Consider the following 22,098-nt stretch of genomic DNA (forward strand, 5'->3'; position numbering starts at 1 on the left):
CTTATTTCACCTGAGAACTTGTGTGTGTGTGGTATCGAGGAACTCCAAACAGTAGTCGTTGGTAACACTATAGCAAAAACAGAACAAAAGGGAACAAGGATGGTTATGATTGAGACAGATTGCACGGGACAAACTTGGAATATTCAGGCTAACGCATTTACATCTACCCGGCATCCGTGGTAAGAGCTCCTTTAACCAAAAGTTTTTAGACAAGAAATTATACAAGGTTTTGTTCAGGCCAAAGAGTTTGGCGGTGATAATGTGGTTACATGTCATTATGAACCGCTGAGTTAAACTAATTTCTGCAGCTCTCGTGCAATAGCTCGTGCAATAGCATTAAAATAAGAGATAAGGACTTCGTGCAGCTTAAAAATAACGCCAATTTATACCGACGTACATTTATATTATAACAACCTTATTCATGCCTCTCTGAATATGAGTGCTTTCAACAATTGGTACAACCACACCATTAGTGCGAGTGTGACCACTTCATCCTTTGCCAGGACAAAAATTCAGTTAATCTTTTATCTGAAACCTTCCTTATCCGACCACTTCTTTAAAAACAAGACCAAGGGCTATATTTTAGAATTAAAAATCTTTATCGTCCTGTAAGTTTACCCGGTGTTATACGACCACTCGAAATGCCTGATGAGAAAAGTAACAAAAAGTAAACAAGGATTACCTAAAAACTGTAATTGTCAGTTTATATCAAAATGCATCTGTTGTGTTCACTGGACTGCAGATATGAGTCATCATTCAAAATGGCATCATAATGTGAACTTACTCCGTTAATGAGACATTATTTTGATAGCTCAAAGGTAATCTTGTTAGCGGGGTACCGCTATATTAAAAAACCCATTTTGCTATACCAATGCTGCAGTTTATTTCGTTGTGTGGACCGAACATTTTGCGACACGTCATCAGTTTTTTCACTTTTATCACTGTTTGGACAAAAGGATGCCAATTGTTACCCCAGCTGTTTAGACAACAGAGGCGATCAACTGATCTTACTAATTTCAATTTAATGATTTTTGGGGTTTTCCTCTTCGCTATCGACTCAAAGCGAAGTATTACTGGAAATCATTCCCTTGATATTAGAAGTTCATCTCAATAAAGGTTGTACAATATCTAAGACATAGAAATTATTTTCCGTAATTATACTGAGAAACACGACATATCGAGTGGAAACTTGGGAGAACAAGAAATGCTGTGACAACACGAGCAGTAGTTTCTGTTTCGAATTCTTCGAAACGTTTACGAGAGTTTCTATACGTCAATAAAAACCCGAAAATGTTCTTCTATTTCCTGGGAGAAAGAGAGTTTCTATCGAGTTATAGCAGCACGACTTTCAGTGCGCGTTCTATTACAGTTCCATCTATAGTTATTACTTATATGTGATTTTCCTTGCAAACTGAAGAATCGTAATTACTTTAAAAAAAGGTTTAAGCGGATTACACTGGAAAAGTAACTACTTCAATGCTTTAATACGATAGCTACTCTTTGGATACGTTAAGACACTTTTTGCCCGCTGAGCAAACATCGTATTTTTATCGAGATTACAAAACCACTTTCCCATAGTACCCTGTCAGACATGACTTAAGAACTTATTTGTGAATGTTTTAAAAAGGAAAAGTAATTTGCGCAATCTGTCTCTTGTTTGTTTATCTTCACCTTCACGTGACTGCACGTGACTACAGGTGTAAAGAGCTCGGTTTCTCTTTTGATAAGTTGCTGTTCAGAGGGTTGTTAATCATTTTGCGGTTATTGCACTGAGAAAGAGTTGCGTTTGATCCCGATCCTCCAAAATGAACCGCTGCTATCTCCTGTTTGCTTTCCTGTCCTGTGTCCTTGGAGAAAGCATTGGTAAAGATTTAAATCCTTTTATCAGGTTAGTGCAATGGTGATAGATTGCATAAGCGGCAGTCTCTGTGGTCCACTGCATTTCGGGTCGGAAAAACGTTTTCCCTCCAGATTTGCCACGTAAGTGCCAAGCCCATAAGTCATTGTAGCGACTTCAAAATGGTTTTATTTTAGAGTCCGCAACAATAAAAGCTACAAAATTGCCGAAATGGACGAGCTCGCTTCTCAAAAACGACTAAGCGCTACAATCTTTTTCATTATTATTCCTAGCTTGAGTGTTCCTTCGGAAGTTAGGAGCACTTCCTTCCTTTCGATATGTTTTGATTTAGAGGTTCATGAAATTTTATCCGTATTAGCACCTGATAAACCATTTTATGAAAACGAGCGAAAGCAGCCTGCCCTCGCTGACGTTTATTTCCTAAGTCCAGAAACACCCTGCAGTTTCGCGTTTATCAACTCCCTTGTTCACAGCGACTTAGAACTTGGATGCTTTTAAGATTATCACACTCTATTATGCAAATTAGAGAACATACGAAAGTAACATGGGTTTCTAACCTTCACTTAAGCTAGGAATAATAATAATAATAACAATAATAATAATAATAATATATTATTATTATTATTATTATTATTATTTTGTTGCGCCCAGTGGTTTTGAGCAGGGAAGTGTCTAAAATTATTTAATGCCAGCTGATAAATTCTTAAGTAGATTGGAAACAACCACAATTTATTCAAGGTTGCTTCCCTTAAAACTACAGGTGTTAAGGTTCCATTTGTAAACACCATTTTAATACGGGGAAGAACAACATATTTCTTTGCTTTCCTAAAATGTGTATTTTATTTTCCTTCAGTAAAAAGGACTTAGGTAACGTTTGCCAAGACATGTGGAATTCAGCTGGAAACAATCTCAAAATTGGGAAAGAAATAATCATTAATTCCGGAACGAGGTCGAAACCACTGATTACCTTGACACAGCAAGGAAAAGCGAAGGTGCGAAGAGATGTTTTCGTCAAATTCAAAGGTGAGGTGTTCGAGGTTTTTTTAAACTCACGTTACCAACTGTAAACTGTAATGAAAATTACCCTAAGACACCATATCATCTTGGTGATATAATACTCTAATGACAACTGAAGAAAAAAGATATCAGACAGTCAAAAACAAATATTTGACGCCTTTTGATGCTTTGTCTATTCGTTTAAATAAATCTGATTTAAATTATCCGTGGTTCGCTATTCCCTAGCTCAGTTCTATTACTGCATTGTAGTTCTATTTTGGGCAGATGATCAAAGCAATTTTTTTAACATTTCTTGGGAATCCGTATCACATATACATTTAGTTACTGATTACACGGTGTTACAAGAGCATTAGTAACCATCGTCAATCTTATTGTATTTTTCTATTCTATTTAACAACATTCAACAATTGAAAGTCGTTTTCAGCTGTTCATAAACCTGAACATCTAACGAGGAGGAAGGTTTTTTGACAGCCGGGTGGGCTACGTCAAGACAAAAAGATCGTATTTCAGTACGTATTAGTTCGAGGTGTTCGTGTTTTCCTGTCGTCGATGACAGAGAATCGAGAGTAAATCGTCAGTTAAAGCTAACGACCTCAGACAGGACTAACTGATAAACTGTACATTTGTAATAGATGTAAAATTCAATACAACCTGACAGGGCTCTGTCTGTAGACTACGTGCTATGAAGGGCGTAGTGCAAGAGAGTACATGTAAACTCCCAATATATATAGGCCTTATATCCAAGACAAACCCTAATCATCTCCATCAAGTTATCTTATTTCACTTCCGGATTTGGAATTTCCAGGAGAGAAAGTATATAACGTTACTAAACTTACAATAATTTACATTTGATAATGCGATCGACATGTCGTCGCCGAAACGTCACGTTTTAACATCGCTACTTTTTATCCTGATATGTTTTTCCAAATCTCTCGTTATCAGAGGTTTAGAAATAGCCAATCTTTTGACAGGAATTTTGCTCTCGCGGAACGCCCGAGAGAGGCTTTTACTTGCATCTTCATCCTTCACGAAAATATCTCGAAATGCTACCCATGGGAGGACAGGATACCATACCTAAAATTAGAAGGACTACCGTGACCTTAGGAATAAAGCTTGTGAGGTAGATGGTCTCTGTTACTCCTCATCCGCTCTTGCTTACTGTTATCACTCGGGATTAACTTATAACGACAAGCTGAATCAAGAAGATTGCTAAGATTTCTCCCTTAGGTGGATTTTTCATGCAGTTGGGAACGTCACTCTAAGCCGTCCGACACCTCTCTGCCGGAGAAACTTCTATAACTTAGACATTTCTTTAAGTGAGACACTTCAGTATCCAAGGCATAATTGAGATGTAGTCGAAGGATTGTACCCACGTCAGTAAATACTTTGAAGATAATGATTGATTTTCAACTTGGAGCACCATATTTATGAACAGTCCATTGACTTGCTTTGTTACCTTTTTTTAAAAGCCCTGTTAGACAACTACGAGGCAGACGAAAATAAACCCGAGAAGTCTTCTGCTAAAGAACAACTGGAAGAGGATGTTTTTGTCAACGCCATAGCTGTAAATGGAGGACCAATACACATCGCTTTTAAATATCTCCAAAATAAAGGCAAAGTTTCCAGCGGGGTATCATTATACGTCTCTTTTGTCTTAATCTTTTTCATAAAACTCCTTTTTACGGTGTTTCAGTTAAAAGCAACAGCAGGTTGGTTTAGAGAGGTTGGACGTGACAGTCAGGTCGTTTTGAAAAGAAGAAATACGAGGGTATTATGATGCCTTCATCGTGATTAAAACATTGCCAAACTTTAAGCCTTTATCGCAGTAGGCTGGTAGTTTGATAGGACGCTGGCATAACTTTGGCTAGTTCGGATGGTGGAATTAAAATTAATTAAGAACAATTTACGAGAAAGGGTTGAAAAGGGTGCGAAACGTTGCAGAGTTCGGTGAAAATGCTACACTGACATTCATATATGATTTATACGAAATTATATTCTACTTCACACGAAACGTGACGAAAAACTATTAGTTGAACCATTTCCACGTTGTGTGTTCAACTCTCACAGCTGTTTAGCCCCTGTTTAAATTAATATGGTGCACCTCAGTTTTTCTATTTTTACCAGCGCCTAGATCAATTCAAGCCTGTCCTAAAGAAGTTATGGTTCGAGAAATACGCTAAGAGAGGTCGATATCCAACGTCATCTGGTTTTGAACACACATTTGTCGGTAAGTATTCACGCAACACCCTTGCTTCAAGCTGTTCAAGTTACTCTCAGAACGAGGAAAGAATTTCCTGTATGATTCACTTCAATGGTTAAAAGATGAAACTCTTAAAGTTTAAAGATCCTAGCTTTCTATTCGCGAGCGCTCCTCAAGAACACTTCATTGTTATCAAGAACAATGAAAATATTGGTTTCATTTTGCTTGATACAACTGGTTTTTGAGAGACAAAATCCACGACTCCTGTTTCATGTTGCGAGAACTTTTGCTGAGTAGCTAAGGTTGTATCACTGTTGTGTACTGTCACTGTTGGATACAGTGGGAGTCAACTTTTAGCAAGGGTTGACTACAAAGCTCGTGAGTCCTTGAAACGGTTGATGAGGCCTAGAAAAATGTTGCAACTATACACAACTCTGTACCAACGTCTACGTTGTAGTCTGAGTCCATCACTGAAATTGTTTCACTTAACATTTGCACGCAATAATTCCGGAGTGCAATGATGAATTAGGATCAGGGCGGACACTCACTGTCTTCTAGCTCTATACATTAACCTCAGTCTTCATTTTGGTCTTTGTTTACAACAGGAGAGCTGGGTTACAGTAGGTACAGCAAGTCGAAAGTCACAAAAGGACTTCACAACTGGCTCCAGTTCCTTTCCGAAAGAACAGCTGGTCGGCTGACGTATCTTCCTCCGCCTGTTGTGAAAGATGTTTTCAGGGAGGTAATTTGTTTACATTCCCTGTTTACCGCTGATAAGAGATTATCTTTTGCCGCTGATCAGTAATGATTCTCTTAATTTCATTGCTTCTTGTTGATTTTGCATTTGTTTTGAGCTGCGATAATTCATTAGCAGTAACTGTCATGCAGTGATCAGAAAAGTCAGAAAGTATTTCCCGTAAAACTAAACAGACTTTATAGAAACGTTGCCCCTGTGGGATTCACTTGTCAGTAGGGTTTATCTTTCAGATTTATACCTGAAAATTCATCAGTGACAAACTAGTTTAGAAATATACTAAGGTAAGTTGCAAAGATCAACTACATACAACATTGCCCGGTGGGAACTCAGCGGAGAAAATTGGGCTTTGATCTTTGGGGGAAGGAATGCAAGAAGAGTAACTGCAAGGATCGACGAACTGTCGATAGGAGAAAAGTATATCTGGGCGTAGTGTTGAGGTAGGCGTTGTATAAGGTATCCAGGAAGCGATTCGTATTCTTCAATAACGGTATCGTTTACTTCTGTTCTCTTAGCCTGCCTTAATCAGGGCCAAGTTTCAGTGGCAAAGAACTAACAAGGGTCAGGGCAGCAGCTTCTTTGTAGGAACAAGTCCAGATTTCGAAATGGCCTTGTACACAGTGTGCTTCTTTGAAGCGTCGTATTGCACGTGCAACATCAATGGGAAGCGCTTGAGCATAACAACCATCAACTTTAACAACAAAGGAAACGTTCTCACAGCATACCCAAGAGTTTGAATTACTCTGAACAAGACTGGGTACTCTAGTGTGATCTGTTATCGGTTTCTGACCTGTTAGCAAGTAAATTGTGAATAAAAATGCCCAAATAGGGAACATTGGTCTCTTATCATGCTTATTTTCCAATAGCTACTTGATACATCGAAAGGGGAACGACGCAAACCGAAAAGGGCCAAAAATTTAGAGTATTTTTCACTACCATTTCGTTAAAATTGGGCGATTGTGATTGGTGTATGTGTCTCGTTAGTAATCAAGTTCTCATATTGCATTGTTTTGTTATAAAACAAAAACAACAAGAACAACAACAAAACGAAACAGAACCAAAAAACGGCGAAAAAGGTGGGCAAAAACTACACATTTCCCTGGTTTCACACAGTAATTCATTCGGGTACGTTTGTTGAAACCAGCGAGACCGTAGGGACGAGTGATTTGCAGGAGTGTGGAATAAATTTAAAGAACCAGTCGAGGAACCATACAATTGTTTAAATATTGTGAAGATGGAGTTTTCAAATTTTTGTTTTTATTGAAGAAGATCCTTGTATCATTGTAGCTTTGTACTATCTAAGGGAGATATTCATAATTCCAGACTCTTATAAAACAAAATATGTCCCTTTCGAAAGCCTTAAGAAGTTCGCGCTAATTGTTTCTGCGCATCCTTAATACGCACCCAAATTCACACGTCACTCTCATGAATCGATGCGTGCGCCAAGTAATAAAATCAATGATAGGGCAGATGGCCATTGCCATAGCTTTGCCTGGATTTAACGATCTTGGACGTTCGGGGAACTCTATTTTTCTTTTGATGGATCATTTTCTCTACCGCTTTTCTACATTTAACGAAAAAATGAAGAAAATCTATCGATTAGAGCTTTGAAATTTGTGCAAAACGCACCATCGAATACCGTTGATTTTAGCTCTCCGTTTATCTGTGCGGTGGTTTCAAATTAAATGCCTCTTGAAGGGTTAAGTTTTGTGAAAGCGTTGGCAACATTTGGATTTTTTTTACGCAACAGACCCACTTCTACAAAATATGACTAAGAACGTTTGCCTCCGTTGACTCACCTTCGATATTTTTTAACTACAAGCCCCTGTAGACCATGCCGAATGACGTGCACCAATTTTTCAAAATCAGGGTAGTTTTCCATACGCTTTATCTCTGAAACGAAGTCGGTGACCCGCATTTTTTTTATTTCTGACAGAAGTAACTCACTATCTGACTGCAGTGAAAATTTAAAAAAAAAACTCTATCGACTGTAAATTTTCGCGCGAACGTCGTTAAGCTAAATTTGCTTTGAAACCTCTCCTTTGTTTTTCACAGCGATACTGGCAACTGAAGTGCTATTGTTGCGCAGTTCAAACGTGGAACGTTTTTCTATATCACTCTGTAGTTTCAGCCTTTTACTTTCGGCCCGAAGAAAAGCTTACTAATTTTTCGGGCTTAAAGAACGGTTTTAATATGATCATACCTTGTGGCCCGATGTTATCATTGTCATGACAGCCATTTTACTGCATTTTTGGACAGTGATAACATTAGGACTGAGTATTTTTACTGGTGCACGAGATGCTCCTAGGACAGAATAAAGATGAAAGATCATAGTAAGATGAAGTTCATAGTGAATAGTTTGCAGGGTGAAAAAATTGCAATTCGACGAAACGATGAAAAAAAAAAAAAAAAAAAAAAAGAAAAAAGTCAAAAAAGACTTGAAAAAGTCTGGAGTTCATTTTAACACTCGCATTGTGGTTTCACTCCACTTATACAGAACTTTTTAACCAAACCAGACCTTTGAACTTAGGTTTTTCGTCGATGAATCTTTTAGGACTTCTTGACTCCTTGAAGTCCTTGACGTCACGCTCACGATGATTCCCTTTGGGATAATGACTGATTCAAATGAAGAAATACTTTTTCGGTCTCGGGATACAGCCTAAGCTCGATTACCAGCGGCGGCAGGAAGCGGTGGCAATCGAGCCTAGATGCAGCCGCTGTACAATTCCCTTAGCAATAATCCTAGGTCTGGCCAATCATTTCCAGATTATCAAGCTTTAATTCCACATTTTTTGTTTTTCGTGATAATGATGATAGAGGCCTGGATGCCTGATTCGTTCCACTTCCACCGACAGCATCAGCACACGGTCGAGTAGATCCCAATCCTCCCCGCCCCACTTGTACTTGTAATCTTTAGTGTTCATTCCTAGAGAGAGAAAAAGCGAAACTAGATTAGAATAAATTACACCGCTTAGATAAAGAAGGCGTTTTCCAAGGACAGTATACGTATCCACCGTTGGCACCAAGTACGTGACCAAAAAAATAGCACTGCTGTGCTATTTTGAAAATAATGTGAATAGACGAAAAAGTTTGTTCAAAATCCTAACTGAATGGAGGCAGATGAGTTGGCTGTTTAGCGTGGAGGACCACGTGTAAATTTGGGACCACCAAACAGAAATCCACCTAGTGATAGGAATCGAGCGGAAGATTTTGAGCCTGCGAGCTTTGGATAACGAAGTCGAACACCCTAACTACTGGATTACAGAGCAAACTATTGGTAACTGAACCAGTATAAGAAAAACACCACGACAGAATTCCTGTGAATTGTTCTGTGCTAGCACCATTTCTATTCAGTGAGAGTGGATGAAATTCTCTCTAATTTGCTTGTACATGCAAATAATTTTACATATGACTTACCACCGAATCTGTCCCAGTCTGATTTATAAATCGCCATAATTCCGAATCCATCCAATTGCCAAAAACCTTCGTGTTCTACAGGAGTACTTCCACAATTAAGACGACCAACTACAGGAAAGTAAGCCATTCGACCTGCAATAGTGTTCTGAGGGAAGAATAGTTAAGTTCTTAGCTAGACGACTTAGTCTATATGTATGGCGAACAAAACAACCCTTTTGTCTAATGTGGCTTTGGGAGTCGTTTTAATCTTATCATAATCGTTAGAAAATGATTGGAATAACTATAATTAGTTTCTTAACAAGAACATTGGGTAAATTCGTTCCTAAGCCTGTGTGGAATGATAAGAAGGGTTTGAAAGGTAGCTGATCAACCCTCGATTGTATATTTGGTAGCCAATAATAGAAACCACTTCGCGGACCGATAAGACTGACTTAAAACTAGAAAATAGAATTTATGTAAATCAGAGACGTATTTATTCGAGATAATGTATATTGTCCTGGATGATTGCCCCGGTAAAACGGCCAAAGGCAACCACCCTTGGTTGCCTTCGGTCAGGTGTTGAATTGCTCAATGGTCGTGGAATCGAGGAAAGAAAGATATTTCTCTCATTGACCTCCATAGAGTTAACTTCCAGCTGCTGCGATTCAGTTCTTGTTGCCTTGAGCTATTTAGTTCTGCCTCTAAAGTACGCTTTTTGGGGATTAAGCTAACTCTTCTTAGGAATGTCCAGGATTTTTTGCTGGGGTGTCTGGATCTCCAGGTAAAACATCGGCGGCTGTTTAGGTCTCTGTAACCTTGCAGTGCCGCATAAAAATGTATGCACCAGATGCTGCTGTAGACTGAACTTCGTTAAAATTTCGTTAAGTTACTAATCAGTTCAAATATATGACGCACTTACCATTCTAACACTGTCCATAATGTTTGCGGGCACATCAATATGCAGATCAAACAGGAAAATTATGTCATGCGCATTTGGGACCAGTTGAACGGCCTTGTTTAGAGCGAGAGTCTTGAAGAATTTTCCCGTTAATGAAACAATAGTATGTCTACTGCTGAGAAGAGATGTGTTAAACGCCTTGCCCATATCAATATCTTTACTTTCAAAATCAGCAACTATGACTTGAAAGTTCGTATCACCGGTTAATAAGCTGGCATCGGTCAGCTGATTGATGAAATGATGCACCCACTTTCCTTGATCCTTGACAGGAAGAATGAAGTACACTGTGGCGCTGTTATTCCATATGAAGTCCTTAGGAAGACACAAGTTTTTATTTCCCTTTTTGCGATACACGTGTTCTGACAGTCGAAATGATTGATTGGTGTTGTCCAAGCCGAGTTCGAGGCTCACCAAGAACCGATCGCCATAATTGGGGTCTGGCTTTTGAGTAACCTTATGGATTTTCTTCAAGAAGTAGTTCCTAATACAAAAGAACAAGATTCTGCTTTTTAATCATCTTATGAATTTTCTTCAAGAAGTAGTCCCTTATGCAAAAGAAGATGATTCCATAATGAGGCTATCAAACAAATCGTTTTAGCCCGAGAAATCATGATGATCAAATTAACGAGCGATTCAATCATCATCAAATTTCGATGCCATTTCATAAAGGTTCTATAAAGGTCGCAACTCGCTCAGTTGCGAATGACTAGGAACTTGTGGAAAACAGCTTTTTCAGTCAGCGTGATACAAGCCTACGAAGCAAGATCGAATGGTAGTCTGGGTATTTATTTAAATTTTTGTATATCGGTGCAAAAGAAATCTACAAACTTTTATTTTTTGCACGTGAAGTACTAGCAGGGATATCCTTGATTTTCCATTCATAACATAACTTTTCTGTAGCTTTTCTTTCATTGGTACACGACTTCCAGTTAAAAATTCAATGTGGCGAAAAGAACGTAACCTTGTTTCCACAAGTCTGAAGGGAAATTAAAGACAAGTACGAAATAACGTTTGCCATGTTGATTGCCATGCTGATCAATATTCAGCGAGTACAGCAGCTCTCTACTCCCCCATCCACACTACGTTAAAGAAATTTGAAAACGGCGATTTCACTCTGAAGACAGATCACATGTTCTCCGTCCATACTACGCCGGAGGAATTTAAAAGCGCAACAATCACCGGTCATTTTGGATTTGTGGTTTAAAAATCACTCTGGCAGGGAAATCACGTGATCACCGTGAAGTCATCGTTTTCAGAAACCTCCGTTTTCAAAATGTTTTCTATTTACACGAAAACGAAAAGCCGGCGGTTTCACTTTTCTCCCATTTGAAGAGCGCTTTCGAAAAGGTCCATTTCTTGAGGGATTAGTGTAGACGGTAGACCAAACCGTAGAAATAAAGCTGCCTTTTCAAATTCCTCCTGCGTAGTGGACGGGACCTAACGCCTGGTTTTCACTAGCAACGCAAGCACAAGCGCAAACACAATAATTCTTATTTCACGGTGAAAACGGCCTTAACGCAGGCATAAGCGCAAACGCAAGCAAATTAAAAGCACAAGCACAAGGACCAAAATGTTTCTTTTTTCTTGTGCTTGCGCTACTTGCGTTCGCGCTGCAAGAAGTGGAAACGAAATACACCTCAGGCATAATACAAGCACCACGATATTTACCACACGTTGTTAAGTTTGGTCACCTGAAAACACTGGATCCAGATTACCTCGCACCTAAATAGTCATCCAAAATGGCGGAATGTTCGGATGATTTTGCTTGTTGTTATGCTTGTGTTTCGAATTTCGTTTCCACTTCGGTTATCCCTATTGATTGCGCTTGTGCTTGCGCTTGAGCTCGCGTCGCTAGTGAAAACCAGTCCTAACTTTTCATCTTTTCATCCGATAACATAATTCTCCGTATAGCATTACCATGCGAACGCTACACAGCCCATTTGCAATATTTGTCTTGTACTAAAGAAGTTGTGTATGTAGGTTTGAAGATTTAGGAACTTCTTTGTACGTTTTAATGAGCGCTGTTAAAGTTTTCGTGCCCTAAGAATTAAGGATAAATGTACCAGTTGCCATCTTTTTTCTTACGGAAGATTGAAATAGCTGTACACTGATTCTGCACTGCTGAAAAGTACCAACTGTTGACGTTTTCGGTGATTACCATAATATTATGCAAGGTTAAGCGCCATTTTTCCAATCATTAACTATTAATTACTGGACGAGGCGAAGGAAAATATCGTGATTTTACAGTGGGGAGCGAAACACCAATTATTTGCCGAAACTGAAGGCCGATCTGCGAGACACGATATTTTGCGATAACCAAGCTCAATAATTGTTGTATCACTCGATCACCAAATTGTTTTCATATCTGAATCACCCCCTGACAGCTTAGGGAAGCGATCTGCCATTTCTCACACCAGAGCGTGGGTACAATTACGCTTGAGCAGAATATTATTTGCAGCAAAACACCTTTATACGGTATTGTGTATGAGCAGATCATTATTTGTAGGCAGTTATTTGTAGGTCAATGGAAAGGAAAAAAAAATGCATCGAATGATAAAATCAAACAACTGACTTGAAATCGTCCTGGCGTCCTATTTTTCTGGAGCAGATTTCAATTTTTGCTGTAGGTTTAATAATAATATAAATGAAAAAAAATTACTCCATTCTGATTGGCTGAGAGCAGTGCAGTTCACGTGTAACACCAGTGCAAATAACACATCGCAAATCTAGATTATGATTGGCTGAAAGACAATAAGAAATTTTCTAAGCCAAGGATATCACGTAAAATTATGACGAAAAAATGGCTTTAAGAAAGATCTTCCGGCACTTCCTTCACGTGAATTTTTTCAAAGCCGAAGCGGTTCGTGCAATTTCAGCTTTTTTGAAAAACTCACTCGTGCAAATTAATTCCAAATTGAACTCGCAACCATATGATTACCTATACTAATTTTATGATTAAATTTTAACACGTACGACTATAATTAATATTTTTTTTCTGGATTTTGAATAAGTTGACGCGCCTGAATTTGTAGAAGTCGAATCTTTAATTTAGGAACATGCTTGCTCGATTGTCTAAGATATTGTTCATTTAAGGAATATTTAATTAATTTAGATAATTATAATTTCTTCTCAATTTAGTAAACGGAATAAATAATAAGTAATACAATTATGCTTTGCATTTTCTGGTTTGTGAAATGTGGGGTAAAATGTTATACGCAATCTTGATCAGGTGATAGGAGTTCTGTGGGGGTTGTTTTATGACGGGTTCACCTCAGCTTTAACTTTGAGCTGATAGGCTCTGCTCGTGAGTCTTGACATTTAGTCATTGCAACAAAAGCAACAATGAAAGTGAAGAATGATCTTCGCAGTAAATTTTCCAATATAAGCAATTGGAAAGAAGAAGCCTGAAAAAGGTCACGGGTTCGAATCCCGTTGAAGCCCTGAGTTTTTTCAGGTTTCTTCTTTCCAATTGCTTATATTGGAAAATTTACTGCGATGATCATTCTTCACTTTCATCTACAACCGCAGTTCAGTTATGAATTATTTCATATATACTTCACATCAAAAGCAACAATATTAAGAAACTAAACTTAACAAATATTAATAACAAATATTACTATTAATTTTGAAAACGGAGGTCTCACTCTGCAAAACGCCTCCAATGTTTCCCGTCCACACTACACTACGCCGGAGGGATTTGAAAACGCAACTATCACCGGTCATTTTGGATTTGTGTTTGCAAAAAAACCGGTCAGGGAAATCGCGATGTCATCGTTTTCGAAAACCTCCTTTTTTTTAAAATTTAAATGTTTTCTGTCCACACGAAAACCAAACGCCGGCGTTTTCCAATTCCTCCGGTTTGGAAAAGGCATTTTGGAAAAGCTCCGTTTTCGTGGCGGATTAGTGAGGACGGAGGGCGTAATGGTAAATTTAAAGCGCGTTTTCCAATTCCTCCGGTTTGGAAAAGGCATTTTGGAAAAGCTCCGTTTTCGCGGCGGATTAGTGTGGACGGATGGCGTAATCGTAGATTTAAAGCGCGTTTTCAAATTTCTCCGGCGTAGTAGGGACGGGGCCAAAGGAAACCATAGCAATGTAAAACCATAGTTTGGAATCTAGTAATATTTATAAGGCTATACAAATTATGTCATGCACAATAAAAATTGTTTCAGCTGCCGAGCAATGCAAAGAAAAAAAAAAAAATTAATCGACTGGCTCTTAGTAACACCCGTTCGTCAACTAAACGTAAAATATTCTTAAGTCTATACCATGGATGCATTTAAATTGAGACGGCTTAAGCCGTAAGCTCCATGTTGGGAAATGCGAGCTCGCTTTTAAATTAAATCTGTTTTTACTTTTATAGCGGCGACACATTCGCATTAATAACATGCATAGAGATTATGGTCAGTCTTATCAAGTTCGTCTGCTGCCGCGATATTCAAACTTTACCATTTACGTAAAAATCCCGAAAGTTTTTGGACTACACTTTATGCAGCTATTATCACACCCTGATCGATAAAGATAACTTAATTGTCGAAAAGCATTTTTTAACAATATAAATTCTACTGTTTGATTTCAAAACTTTCATTACGAGTGTTAGCCTTGGCGATCTTATGACCACAGGACATACGTGCTCAGTGGCAATTATTATGGAGCTTAAGCAACGACGACGGCGACGCCGAGGACGACGCCTAGTAAAAAATGAATTTATATTTTACCAGCGAAATTCGCGATTGTCTAGATCTGTTTGGTGCGCCAGTGGCTCTAAAAACGTGCTCAAGCTAAATATACAATGACAGCGTTCAATTCCAAATGAAAATACGAAAAATTAGCCGTCGTCGTCTATTTTCAGTAGACGACGCAGAATTTGGTCATTTCACGTTGTTATTTTGCAGAGGACGGCAAAGAAATGCACAAAGATTTATAACGCACGTGCACAGCTATTGTTTTGCTCATTAAACCTTTTGTTTGATGGCGTTCTCGTTGCCGTCGTCGCCGTGGTTTGCTTAAGCTCCCTAATGTCAAGTGTGTTATTCCCATTGAATAAGGCAATATTTTAGCAGTCTTTCAGTCTATACCATAGATGCATTCAATTTAAGACTTGAACTGTTAGCTCGCAGTTAGGCCGAATCCGCGAGCTCGCTTTTAAATTAAATTTGTTTGTACCTCCATAGCAGTGACACATTTGCATTAATAACTTGCGTTAAGATTATGGCCAGTCTTGTCAAGTTTGTCGCCTGCGGAGATATAGCTACTTTGAGCGTAACTGTTGACATAAAAATCCCGAAAGCTTTGGACCATACTATCATTGTGACACTCTGATCGATAAAGATGTCTTCCTTGTCGAAAAACATTTTTAACAATATAAATTTTACTGTTTGATTTCAAAACCTCTATTAAGAGTGTTAGCCTTGGCTATCTTATGAACACAGGACACACGTGCTGGCAATTAATTTTAAGTGTGTTATTCTCATTGAAGACGGAAGCGTCCACACTACGCTGGCGAAATTTGAAAACGCAGCTTTATTTCTACGGTTAGCCCTACCGGACGTCCACACTAATCCGTCACAAAAATAGAGCTTCTCGAAAACGCTCTTAACCGGGGAAATTTGAAAACGCCGCCTTTTCGTTTTGGTGTGGACGGAAAACATTTGAAAACGAAGCTTTTCGAAAACAATGGCGTCACGTTAATCATGTGATATCCGGCAAATTGAAAGAATCAGATATAGCTGAACATTTTGAAAAACAAACTTTATGCAACGATTAGAAAGATGAGCGGTCCTTTGCAACTGTCTTCTGATAATTGAACTTGGTCTCTGACGATTCTTTTCACATCCTCAGTTGTTTGGCAACCGGGAACTTAAATTGTTTTAAATTGTTTTAAATCAAAACTCGTCTGAAACGCGTCAATGAAGCTGAAGCCAACTTAGGCGCCCTTATGACAAAGATGGTCATTCAATCCGACGTATTGCTATTATGTATTTTGCTGTAATTGTGAGAAAAGTTCGCCAATCGATTCTCAAATTCTGAGCACGTTTTCTTATTAAATATTGACCGCAAATGGGTTTAGGCAATCCCCATTCCGATAATTCGAGAAAGCATTCTCTTCAAGCACATGTAACTATGACACGTTCGATCAGCATATAAAACGTTTTGCACAAGTAGTTTCTTCAACTTTTTCTGTTGTTTTCTGTCAGTAAAGTTCATATCCCACAGTGAAATTTTGTTTCTTCGAACTTCAAGAAGTTTTCCTGCGTTTTCGTCCTGATGCTTGCGATGAGAGAACCAGGTTGAGAACAGTTTGCGTGCACAAATGAAATATCACACCGCAGTTCGCTTTACACGCGACAACTGGCGGTGAATTTTATTTAGAGCTGTCAATACGCCGAAAGGGGTTAATGAGGTTCAAAAATAGTTTTTTCTCTTTATCTTACAAAGTAAAATAGCTTTTTTCCCATTCCTTTTACAAAATTTTTATCTCAGTCTTCTCAATTTGAACAGCAAAAAAAGATTTTTCGCATTTTTCATAGAATTCACCTACCATGATACCTGAAATTAGAGGCACAAAAAGGAATCTAAACTAACGCTGGAGAGAAACTTTAGCCCTCAGAAAGCACTACATCTTGTAAGTTAAAGAAATTTTCTTCAGTATAACTCAATCTTCAAGTGATAATGTCTGCAGCTCGATGCTCCCATGCAATTATTGAAACTTAAAAATGGGCTGATGAACTTACCTGGGCCGCAAAGAGACCATGAGCTGGTTCACGACAGATTCAACCGTGTTTCTATCGACATGTGTATTGGGTTTGAACCAGTTCGGGTTTGAGGCACTTTTGAACATGTCTGTGTCATCGTCTGGGAATATCAGTGACTGCTTTGGTAACCAGACACCCTCGTACTGTCGAAGCTTTCTTCGCACTAAAAAACTTGGACTGTAACGACAAGTTGGAATCACGCCACTGTACTCTTGTCTATTTACAAATGGCAGACGATTAAAATCATACAATTTGCTCTTGCTTGGAAGTGAACTTTTTGGTTGTTTTCCCGCGTGAGGGGGGATGGCTTCACTATTACTATTTTTAGCAAAACTCGACAAATATTGCGAGGAAATAATTTCAAATGATGAACTGGAAGAGCCGTAAGACCAGTATACAGACAGATGCATGACTCTGGAACCAGGTCTACTCAAAGTCTCGATGTAATATTTGCTGCCAGCGTAAAGAAACATTTCTTTAGAAATTTGGCCAGGATACTCCTTGAAGTCTCGTTCTTCAGTCCAAGCCGATCCATGAGGAGAATAAACGAGGGCGATCATCTGGCTTGAAGCGGGATCTTCATTTCTACTCAGCCACAACTCTGAAGTGCCATCTGAGACGATGGCAAACTTATACTCGCCGCTTAAACGTGGATGGACAAATCCAAAAATCCTTTCTGCGCTATTTCTGGTGTCTAGAGGTTTAATTGTATAAAAATCAGAGATGGAGTAACTCTTGCAAGGAAGGTAAGGGAAATGAGGAGAATTTCGTAAATTGTCAACTCTCGCTCCACATATCTCAGACCATACGTGTACATTTAACCTTCCTGGAGACAATGATGGGTCATGAGCGACGCTTCCAGCAGAGGGAATTGCTCTTGCCGTCGATGTGACAATCGCCCTGGCTTGTTTGTCAGTGTAATTGCAAGGGCATTCTGGTGCAGCAATCGTAGATTGTGCGTATTCGAAAGTAATCAACTTTCGTCTTTCAGGAGGAGTCAGAAAGAACATCACATACGCAATGAGTGGAAAGCTCGTTACCACTATTACGAAACGTCGCTTGCATTTGCCGAATACCTTTTTTCCGAAAAGAGGGATCCGTCGAAAAGCCATCGCTTTCAACTAAGAAGGATGTATTATAAAGGATGGAGCGATCTCATCCCAAACGTAAACAAATGCCTCGCTTTCAATTGCCCTCAGCAACAATATCACCCGCAAGAATGATAAAGAAAAATAAAAAGGGAAGCTGGCTAACAAAGTGTTAACATCGCTTAGCAACGAACCTAATAAGCAACCATGTTAAAATGGAAAAAAAAAATTAATGTCTTTAACCGAGACAAATGATTGTCCTATATGGTATATTTCTGAACTTGCGTCAATGTCGTTTTGTTCACCGTCAAATGGCTTGGTTTGATATTTGCTATTCGAAACATGACAGGCACATTAAATGCATTTTTAAAAATTTCTTATTAATCCACGAGGCGTCGGGAAATAAGACAAGAAAACTCCCCGTCGAATTCGCTTTATGAAAGATTTAGAATTTATTGTTTCATATCCCTAAGTCTTACTGTGTCTGCATATGTCGGCTTAAGCTTTTGCTTATGCGAGAACCGAACCAGCCTTAACTGTGCATGTGTGACTCTTGTCGTAATGTCGAACATGCTCGTCATGCATCGCACGCGCGCAGAAAGAAAAAAAAACGGAATTTAAGTAACCACGACGGCAAAACCGAGGACAACGTCGGATAATAATAATAAAAAAAAGATTTTATATTTTACCTACGAATTTCGCGGCTCTCTGTTCATCGCTGTCAAAACAATCACAAAGCTAAATCTGGAACACAGCGATAAATTTGAAATAGAAACTTTTAAAAATTGGCCGTCGAGGCAACACAGAATTTGGTGATTTCACGTTGTTCTGCTCATTAAGGGCCTGATTACATGGCGAATTTCAGCCCGGCTTCTGAAACAAATTCTCATGAAATCAAATTGGCGATTACATGAAGAAGGATTCAGCCCGGGGCGCAATTCAGCCCGGGCTGAAAAGTCTGAAAAAATCCCATGTAATCGAAACGGAATTTCAGCCCGGGCTGAAAAGCAGGAAATAAGATGGCTGCCGCTATGAAGTAGAAGCGATCTCAGTGGAATAAAGGCCCTAAAATAGAGAATCTCTCTAATTTCAAAGCTTATATGGAATATAAGAACATCGAGACAAGGTTAAACAGCACGACGCTGTCAGGGAGGCCATGAACTCGGCAAGCTTGAGGACATATTTTCTTTCTATGCAAGTATGTCTTTCTGGCTGAGAGACAGGTTTTCGTTTCAGTTCCATCATCATTGTAGGGTGTTAATACCCCAAAAGGTAACAATTGAGCGCCAACAAAAGGTCAAACTACGAGAAAAGCAATGCGCCTATTTTCACGATTCATGTTCTCGGCGCCATTTTGATTCTCTGGAGACTTTTCGCACACAATTTCATATTTGGCGCCGAGGCTAATATTTCAGCCCGGGCTGAAATTCGTTATGTAATCGCAACAAAATTTCAGCTCCCCTAGCCGGGCTGAAACTCGCCATGTAATCAGGCCCTAAGAGTGACTTCCTGTAAAATACCACGGATAGGTTTGCAAAATGCAAAAATCGAACTCCCTCAAACCTTTTCACAAGAAAGCCCTCTGGAAACTACTTAAGAAAATACCACTTTTAGTTCGTTTGGATTTATATTTTTTCACGTAAAACGATTTTTTAATTTTCACCCTTGGAAAAGCCCTCGAACCACTGAAAAATGTGCTTCGTATTTGCGACTCGTGTAAGAAAACTAAAACAAATATCAAAACTATTTCGATATTACACAATTCAATGACCCTTCCTTTACAAAGTACAGTTATTAGAATTAGAAAAGATTCAAACCTGAATTTTTAAAAGATTTTCAATTTACCCTCCTGAACAGCATTATCAGAAAGCTCGATTTTGGTGAATTTCAACAGAACGTCAGGTGGACCAAAACTTTAATCTTGAAGCCAGGTAAGAGATTTACGGGAATTTATCGGAGCACTTTACGAAGGCGAGTGTGTTAGTTACTCACTGGAATATTTTCAAAATTTCCTGAACTTTAAGCGGTCGTTAGTTTTGAAAACCTAGTGGACAGACAAATTTTATTATTGTTTTAAATTAAGGGACATTTATACTTTCTATTCATGTAGTTCAGCAGTTTCAAACAGGTACCACATTTTTAAAACGTGCCTTCAAAGTAGAGCTATTTTCGCGTTTGGTTCAAAACTCGATTTAACGGGTAGAAAATCTTCTTTTAACCGTTGAAGGAACAACATTGAATTATAATTGCAACATGGCTAAACAAACTGCTATGATATATCTATAGTTGAAAAAAAGAATTGGGACTTTTGAGCCAATATTATTATTTTTTTTTTATATGTGCTATTTTTCCAGTTTCGGCGGGCATGAAACTTGTATCGAGCGGACCGAACTTCAATCAATCCTAGAAAACTTCAATTGGAATTTTTAATGAAATAAAACTCATTTTAGTGATTGACTAGGTAAGGGCTTCGAAATCCCAGCTTATGAGAAAAATCGAATTTTCGAAGTAAAATCAGTGGTCGGTTCTTACAGAGACAGCCTCTTAAAATTGCGTAAGACAGCGGAGTCCTATAATACTGCGTGACATTTTCTGTGATGCCTTTCTCAATGTTATCTAAGGGCTTACATCCCCGGGGTTACGTTGCTGTCGCATGGTTTTTCGAAACCCTTACCGTTAAACTAAACTTCCAGTAAACGCATATCACACATTTTGTTTCCAAGGTTGTTTTGACGTGGATGAAGGTATTTTGAACACAGCAGTATGCCCTCGTCATCGGGACCTATGGGGGATAAAGTGGCGTTGCAACAAAAAGAACTGTTCCTGTCCAGAGCAATGGATACAACATGAGAAGAACCAGAAAGGGGATCGTGGGATAAATCTGGTTCAGCCGAGAAGACTCCACCTTCAGACGCAAATTTTGTTGCCTGTAGGCTCTCGTAAGTATATTGCCATGGGATGAGTGACTTCCAAAAAAACGCTTTGTTAGAGAAGGCCGGATTGAGCTGTCTTCTGTAAAACTGTACAGTACTTTTAAAAAGTAAATAACCGATGATGGGTATACGTAGCCACTGAATGTAATCTCAAGGTAAATTACTTGTTGAACAGGAAACAATTCTAATAGCAGACTTAAACTATTCTTGTTTACTCAATTACATAATAACAGTGGATTTATTTACTCCTACACATTAGCCATATGCAAACAATGTCGAACAAGACTTAGTGGCCAAGGTCGGAAAAAGACGATGTGGTTTTGACAGTTCCTAAATCCCAAGACGAAATTCAGGGAACCGAGAAGCAAGAAGAGTCTATAGAGTGCCCAGGAACTACCTCCCCAAGGACAGGAGAACTTGATAAAGTAAGTTAAGAGAATTTAACAACAACATAGAGATTTCTTGGTCATTTGAGATCGGTCTTGAGGGAGGGAGTAGGTCAGCGGAAAGTACCCTTGACTGACCCTTTGACCTTGATCTTACAGAAATGAGATATTGTCACGATTTAGGGTAATCCATCCGCAGCCGAAGAAATCAATGAAAGGTTGCCATTTGAATATACAAGGAGCTTAACAAAGTACGAATGACATATCATTACAGCAGAGATCAAACAATTGGTCAAGTATTCATAAAAAGCGCGGTTTACCATGGCGACGCAAATTTGGAGAGACAAGCACATTGTTCTCCGAAATGTTTGGGGACAAATTTTATAGTGTATTCGTGAAATTTGGTTATGTTTTGAATCATTTTAAAAATTTCATAGGCTTTATTTCCCCACTGAGATCTCGCTCGCGACCCTATGCGCAACAGAGCGCGAAGAAGATAGGTGAGGTGGAGATCTCGCTCCCCGCCTGCAAATGGTTTTAATCACTGCTTTGAGTATATTGCTGAGGACATGCAAAGTGTACAATTTGTTTTATAAACAAATTATATGTCTTTCCATCAGGAAGATGAGGAACTGTCTCAGTCAATGGCACAACCCCTTATTGAAGATGATGCGAGTTTTAACGTTCCAGAAGATACTAGTAGCAGTGGAGAGTCGTCAGATTCTGGGTACCAACGTAAACTAGGAGAACAGAGAC

The 22,098-nt window shown here is 38.9% G+C and overlaps 2 protein-coding genes across 2 annotated transcripts; one reads left to right on the top strand and one right to left on the bottom strand.

Annotated features, from left to right (window-relative positions):
• The first annotated feature begins 1,175 nt into the window (after positions 1-1,175).
• LOC145491472 (uridylate-specific endoribonuclease B-like) lies at positions 1,176-6,816 on the top strand. The gene is made up of 6 exons (XM_081470714.1): positions 1,176-1,888; positions 2,712-2,881; positions 4,345-4,505; positions 5,000-5,102; positions 5,681-5,817; positions 6,345-6,816. Exons 1-6 carry the CDS (start codon positions 1,806-1,808, stop codon positions 6,564-6,566), a joined length of 876 nt encoding a protein of 291 aa, XP_081326840.1. The 5' UTR covers positions 1,176-1,805; the 3' UTR covers positions 6,567-6,816.
• Positions 6,817-6,872: 56 nt separating this feature from the next.
• On the bottom strand, positions 6,873-18,423 carry LOC145491456 (beta-1,4-N-acetylgalactosaminyltransferase 3-like). Its single transcript, XM_081470694.1, has 4 exons — positions 16,915-18,423; positions 10,145-10,664; positions 9,247-9,391; positions 6,873-8,755 (listed from the first exon to the last, which is right to left on the bottom strand). The coding sequence occupies exons 1-4, from the start codon at positions 18,045-18,047 to the stop codon at positions 8,607-8,609; spliced, it is 1,947 nt and encodes a 648-aa protein (XP_081326820.1). The 5' UTR covers positions 18,048-18,423; the 3' UTR covers positions 6,873-8,606.
• Between the last annotated feature and the right edge of the window lie 3,675 nt (positions 18,424-22,098).

Source organism: Orbicella franksi, chromosome 6 (assembly GCF_964199315.1).
Source record: "Orbicella franksi chromosome 6, jaOrbFran1.1, whole genome shotgun sequence".
Lineage (NCBI taxonomy): Eukaryota > Metazoa > Cnidaria > Anthozoa > Scleractinia > Merulinidae > Orbicella > Orbicella franksi.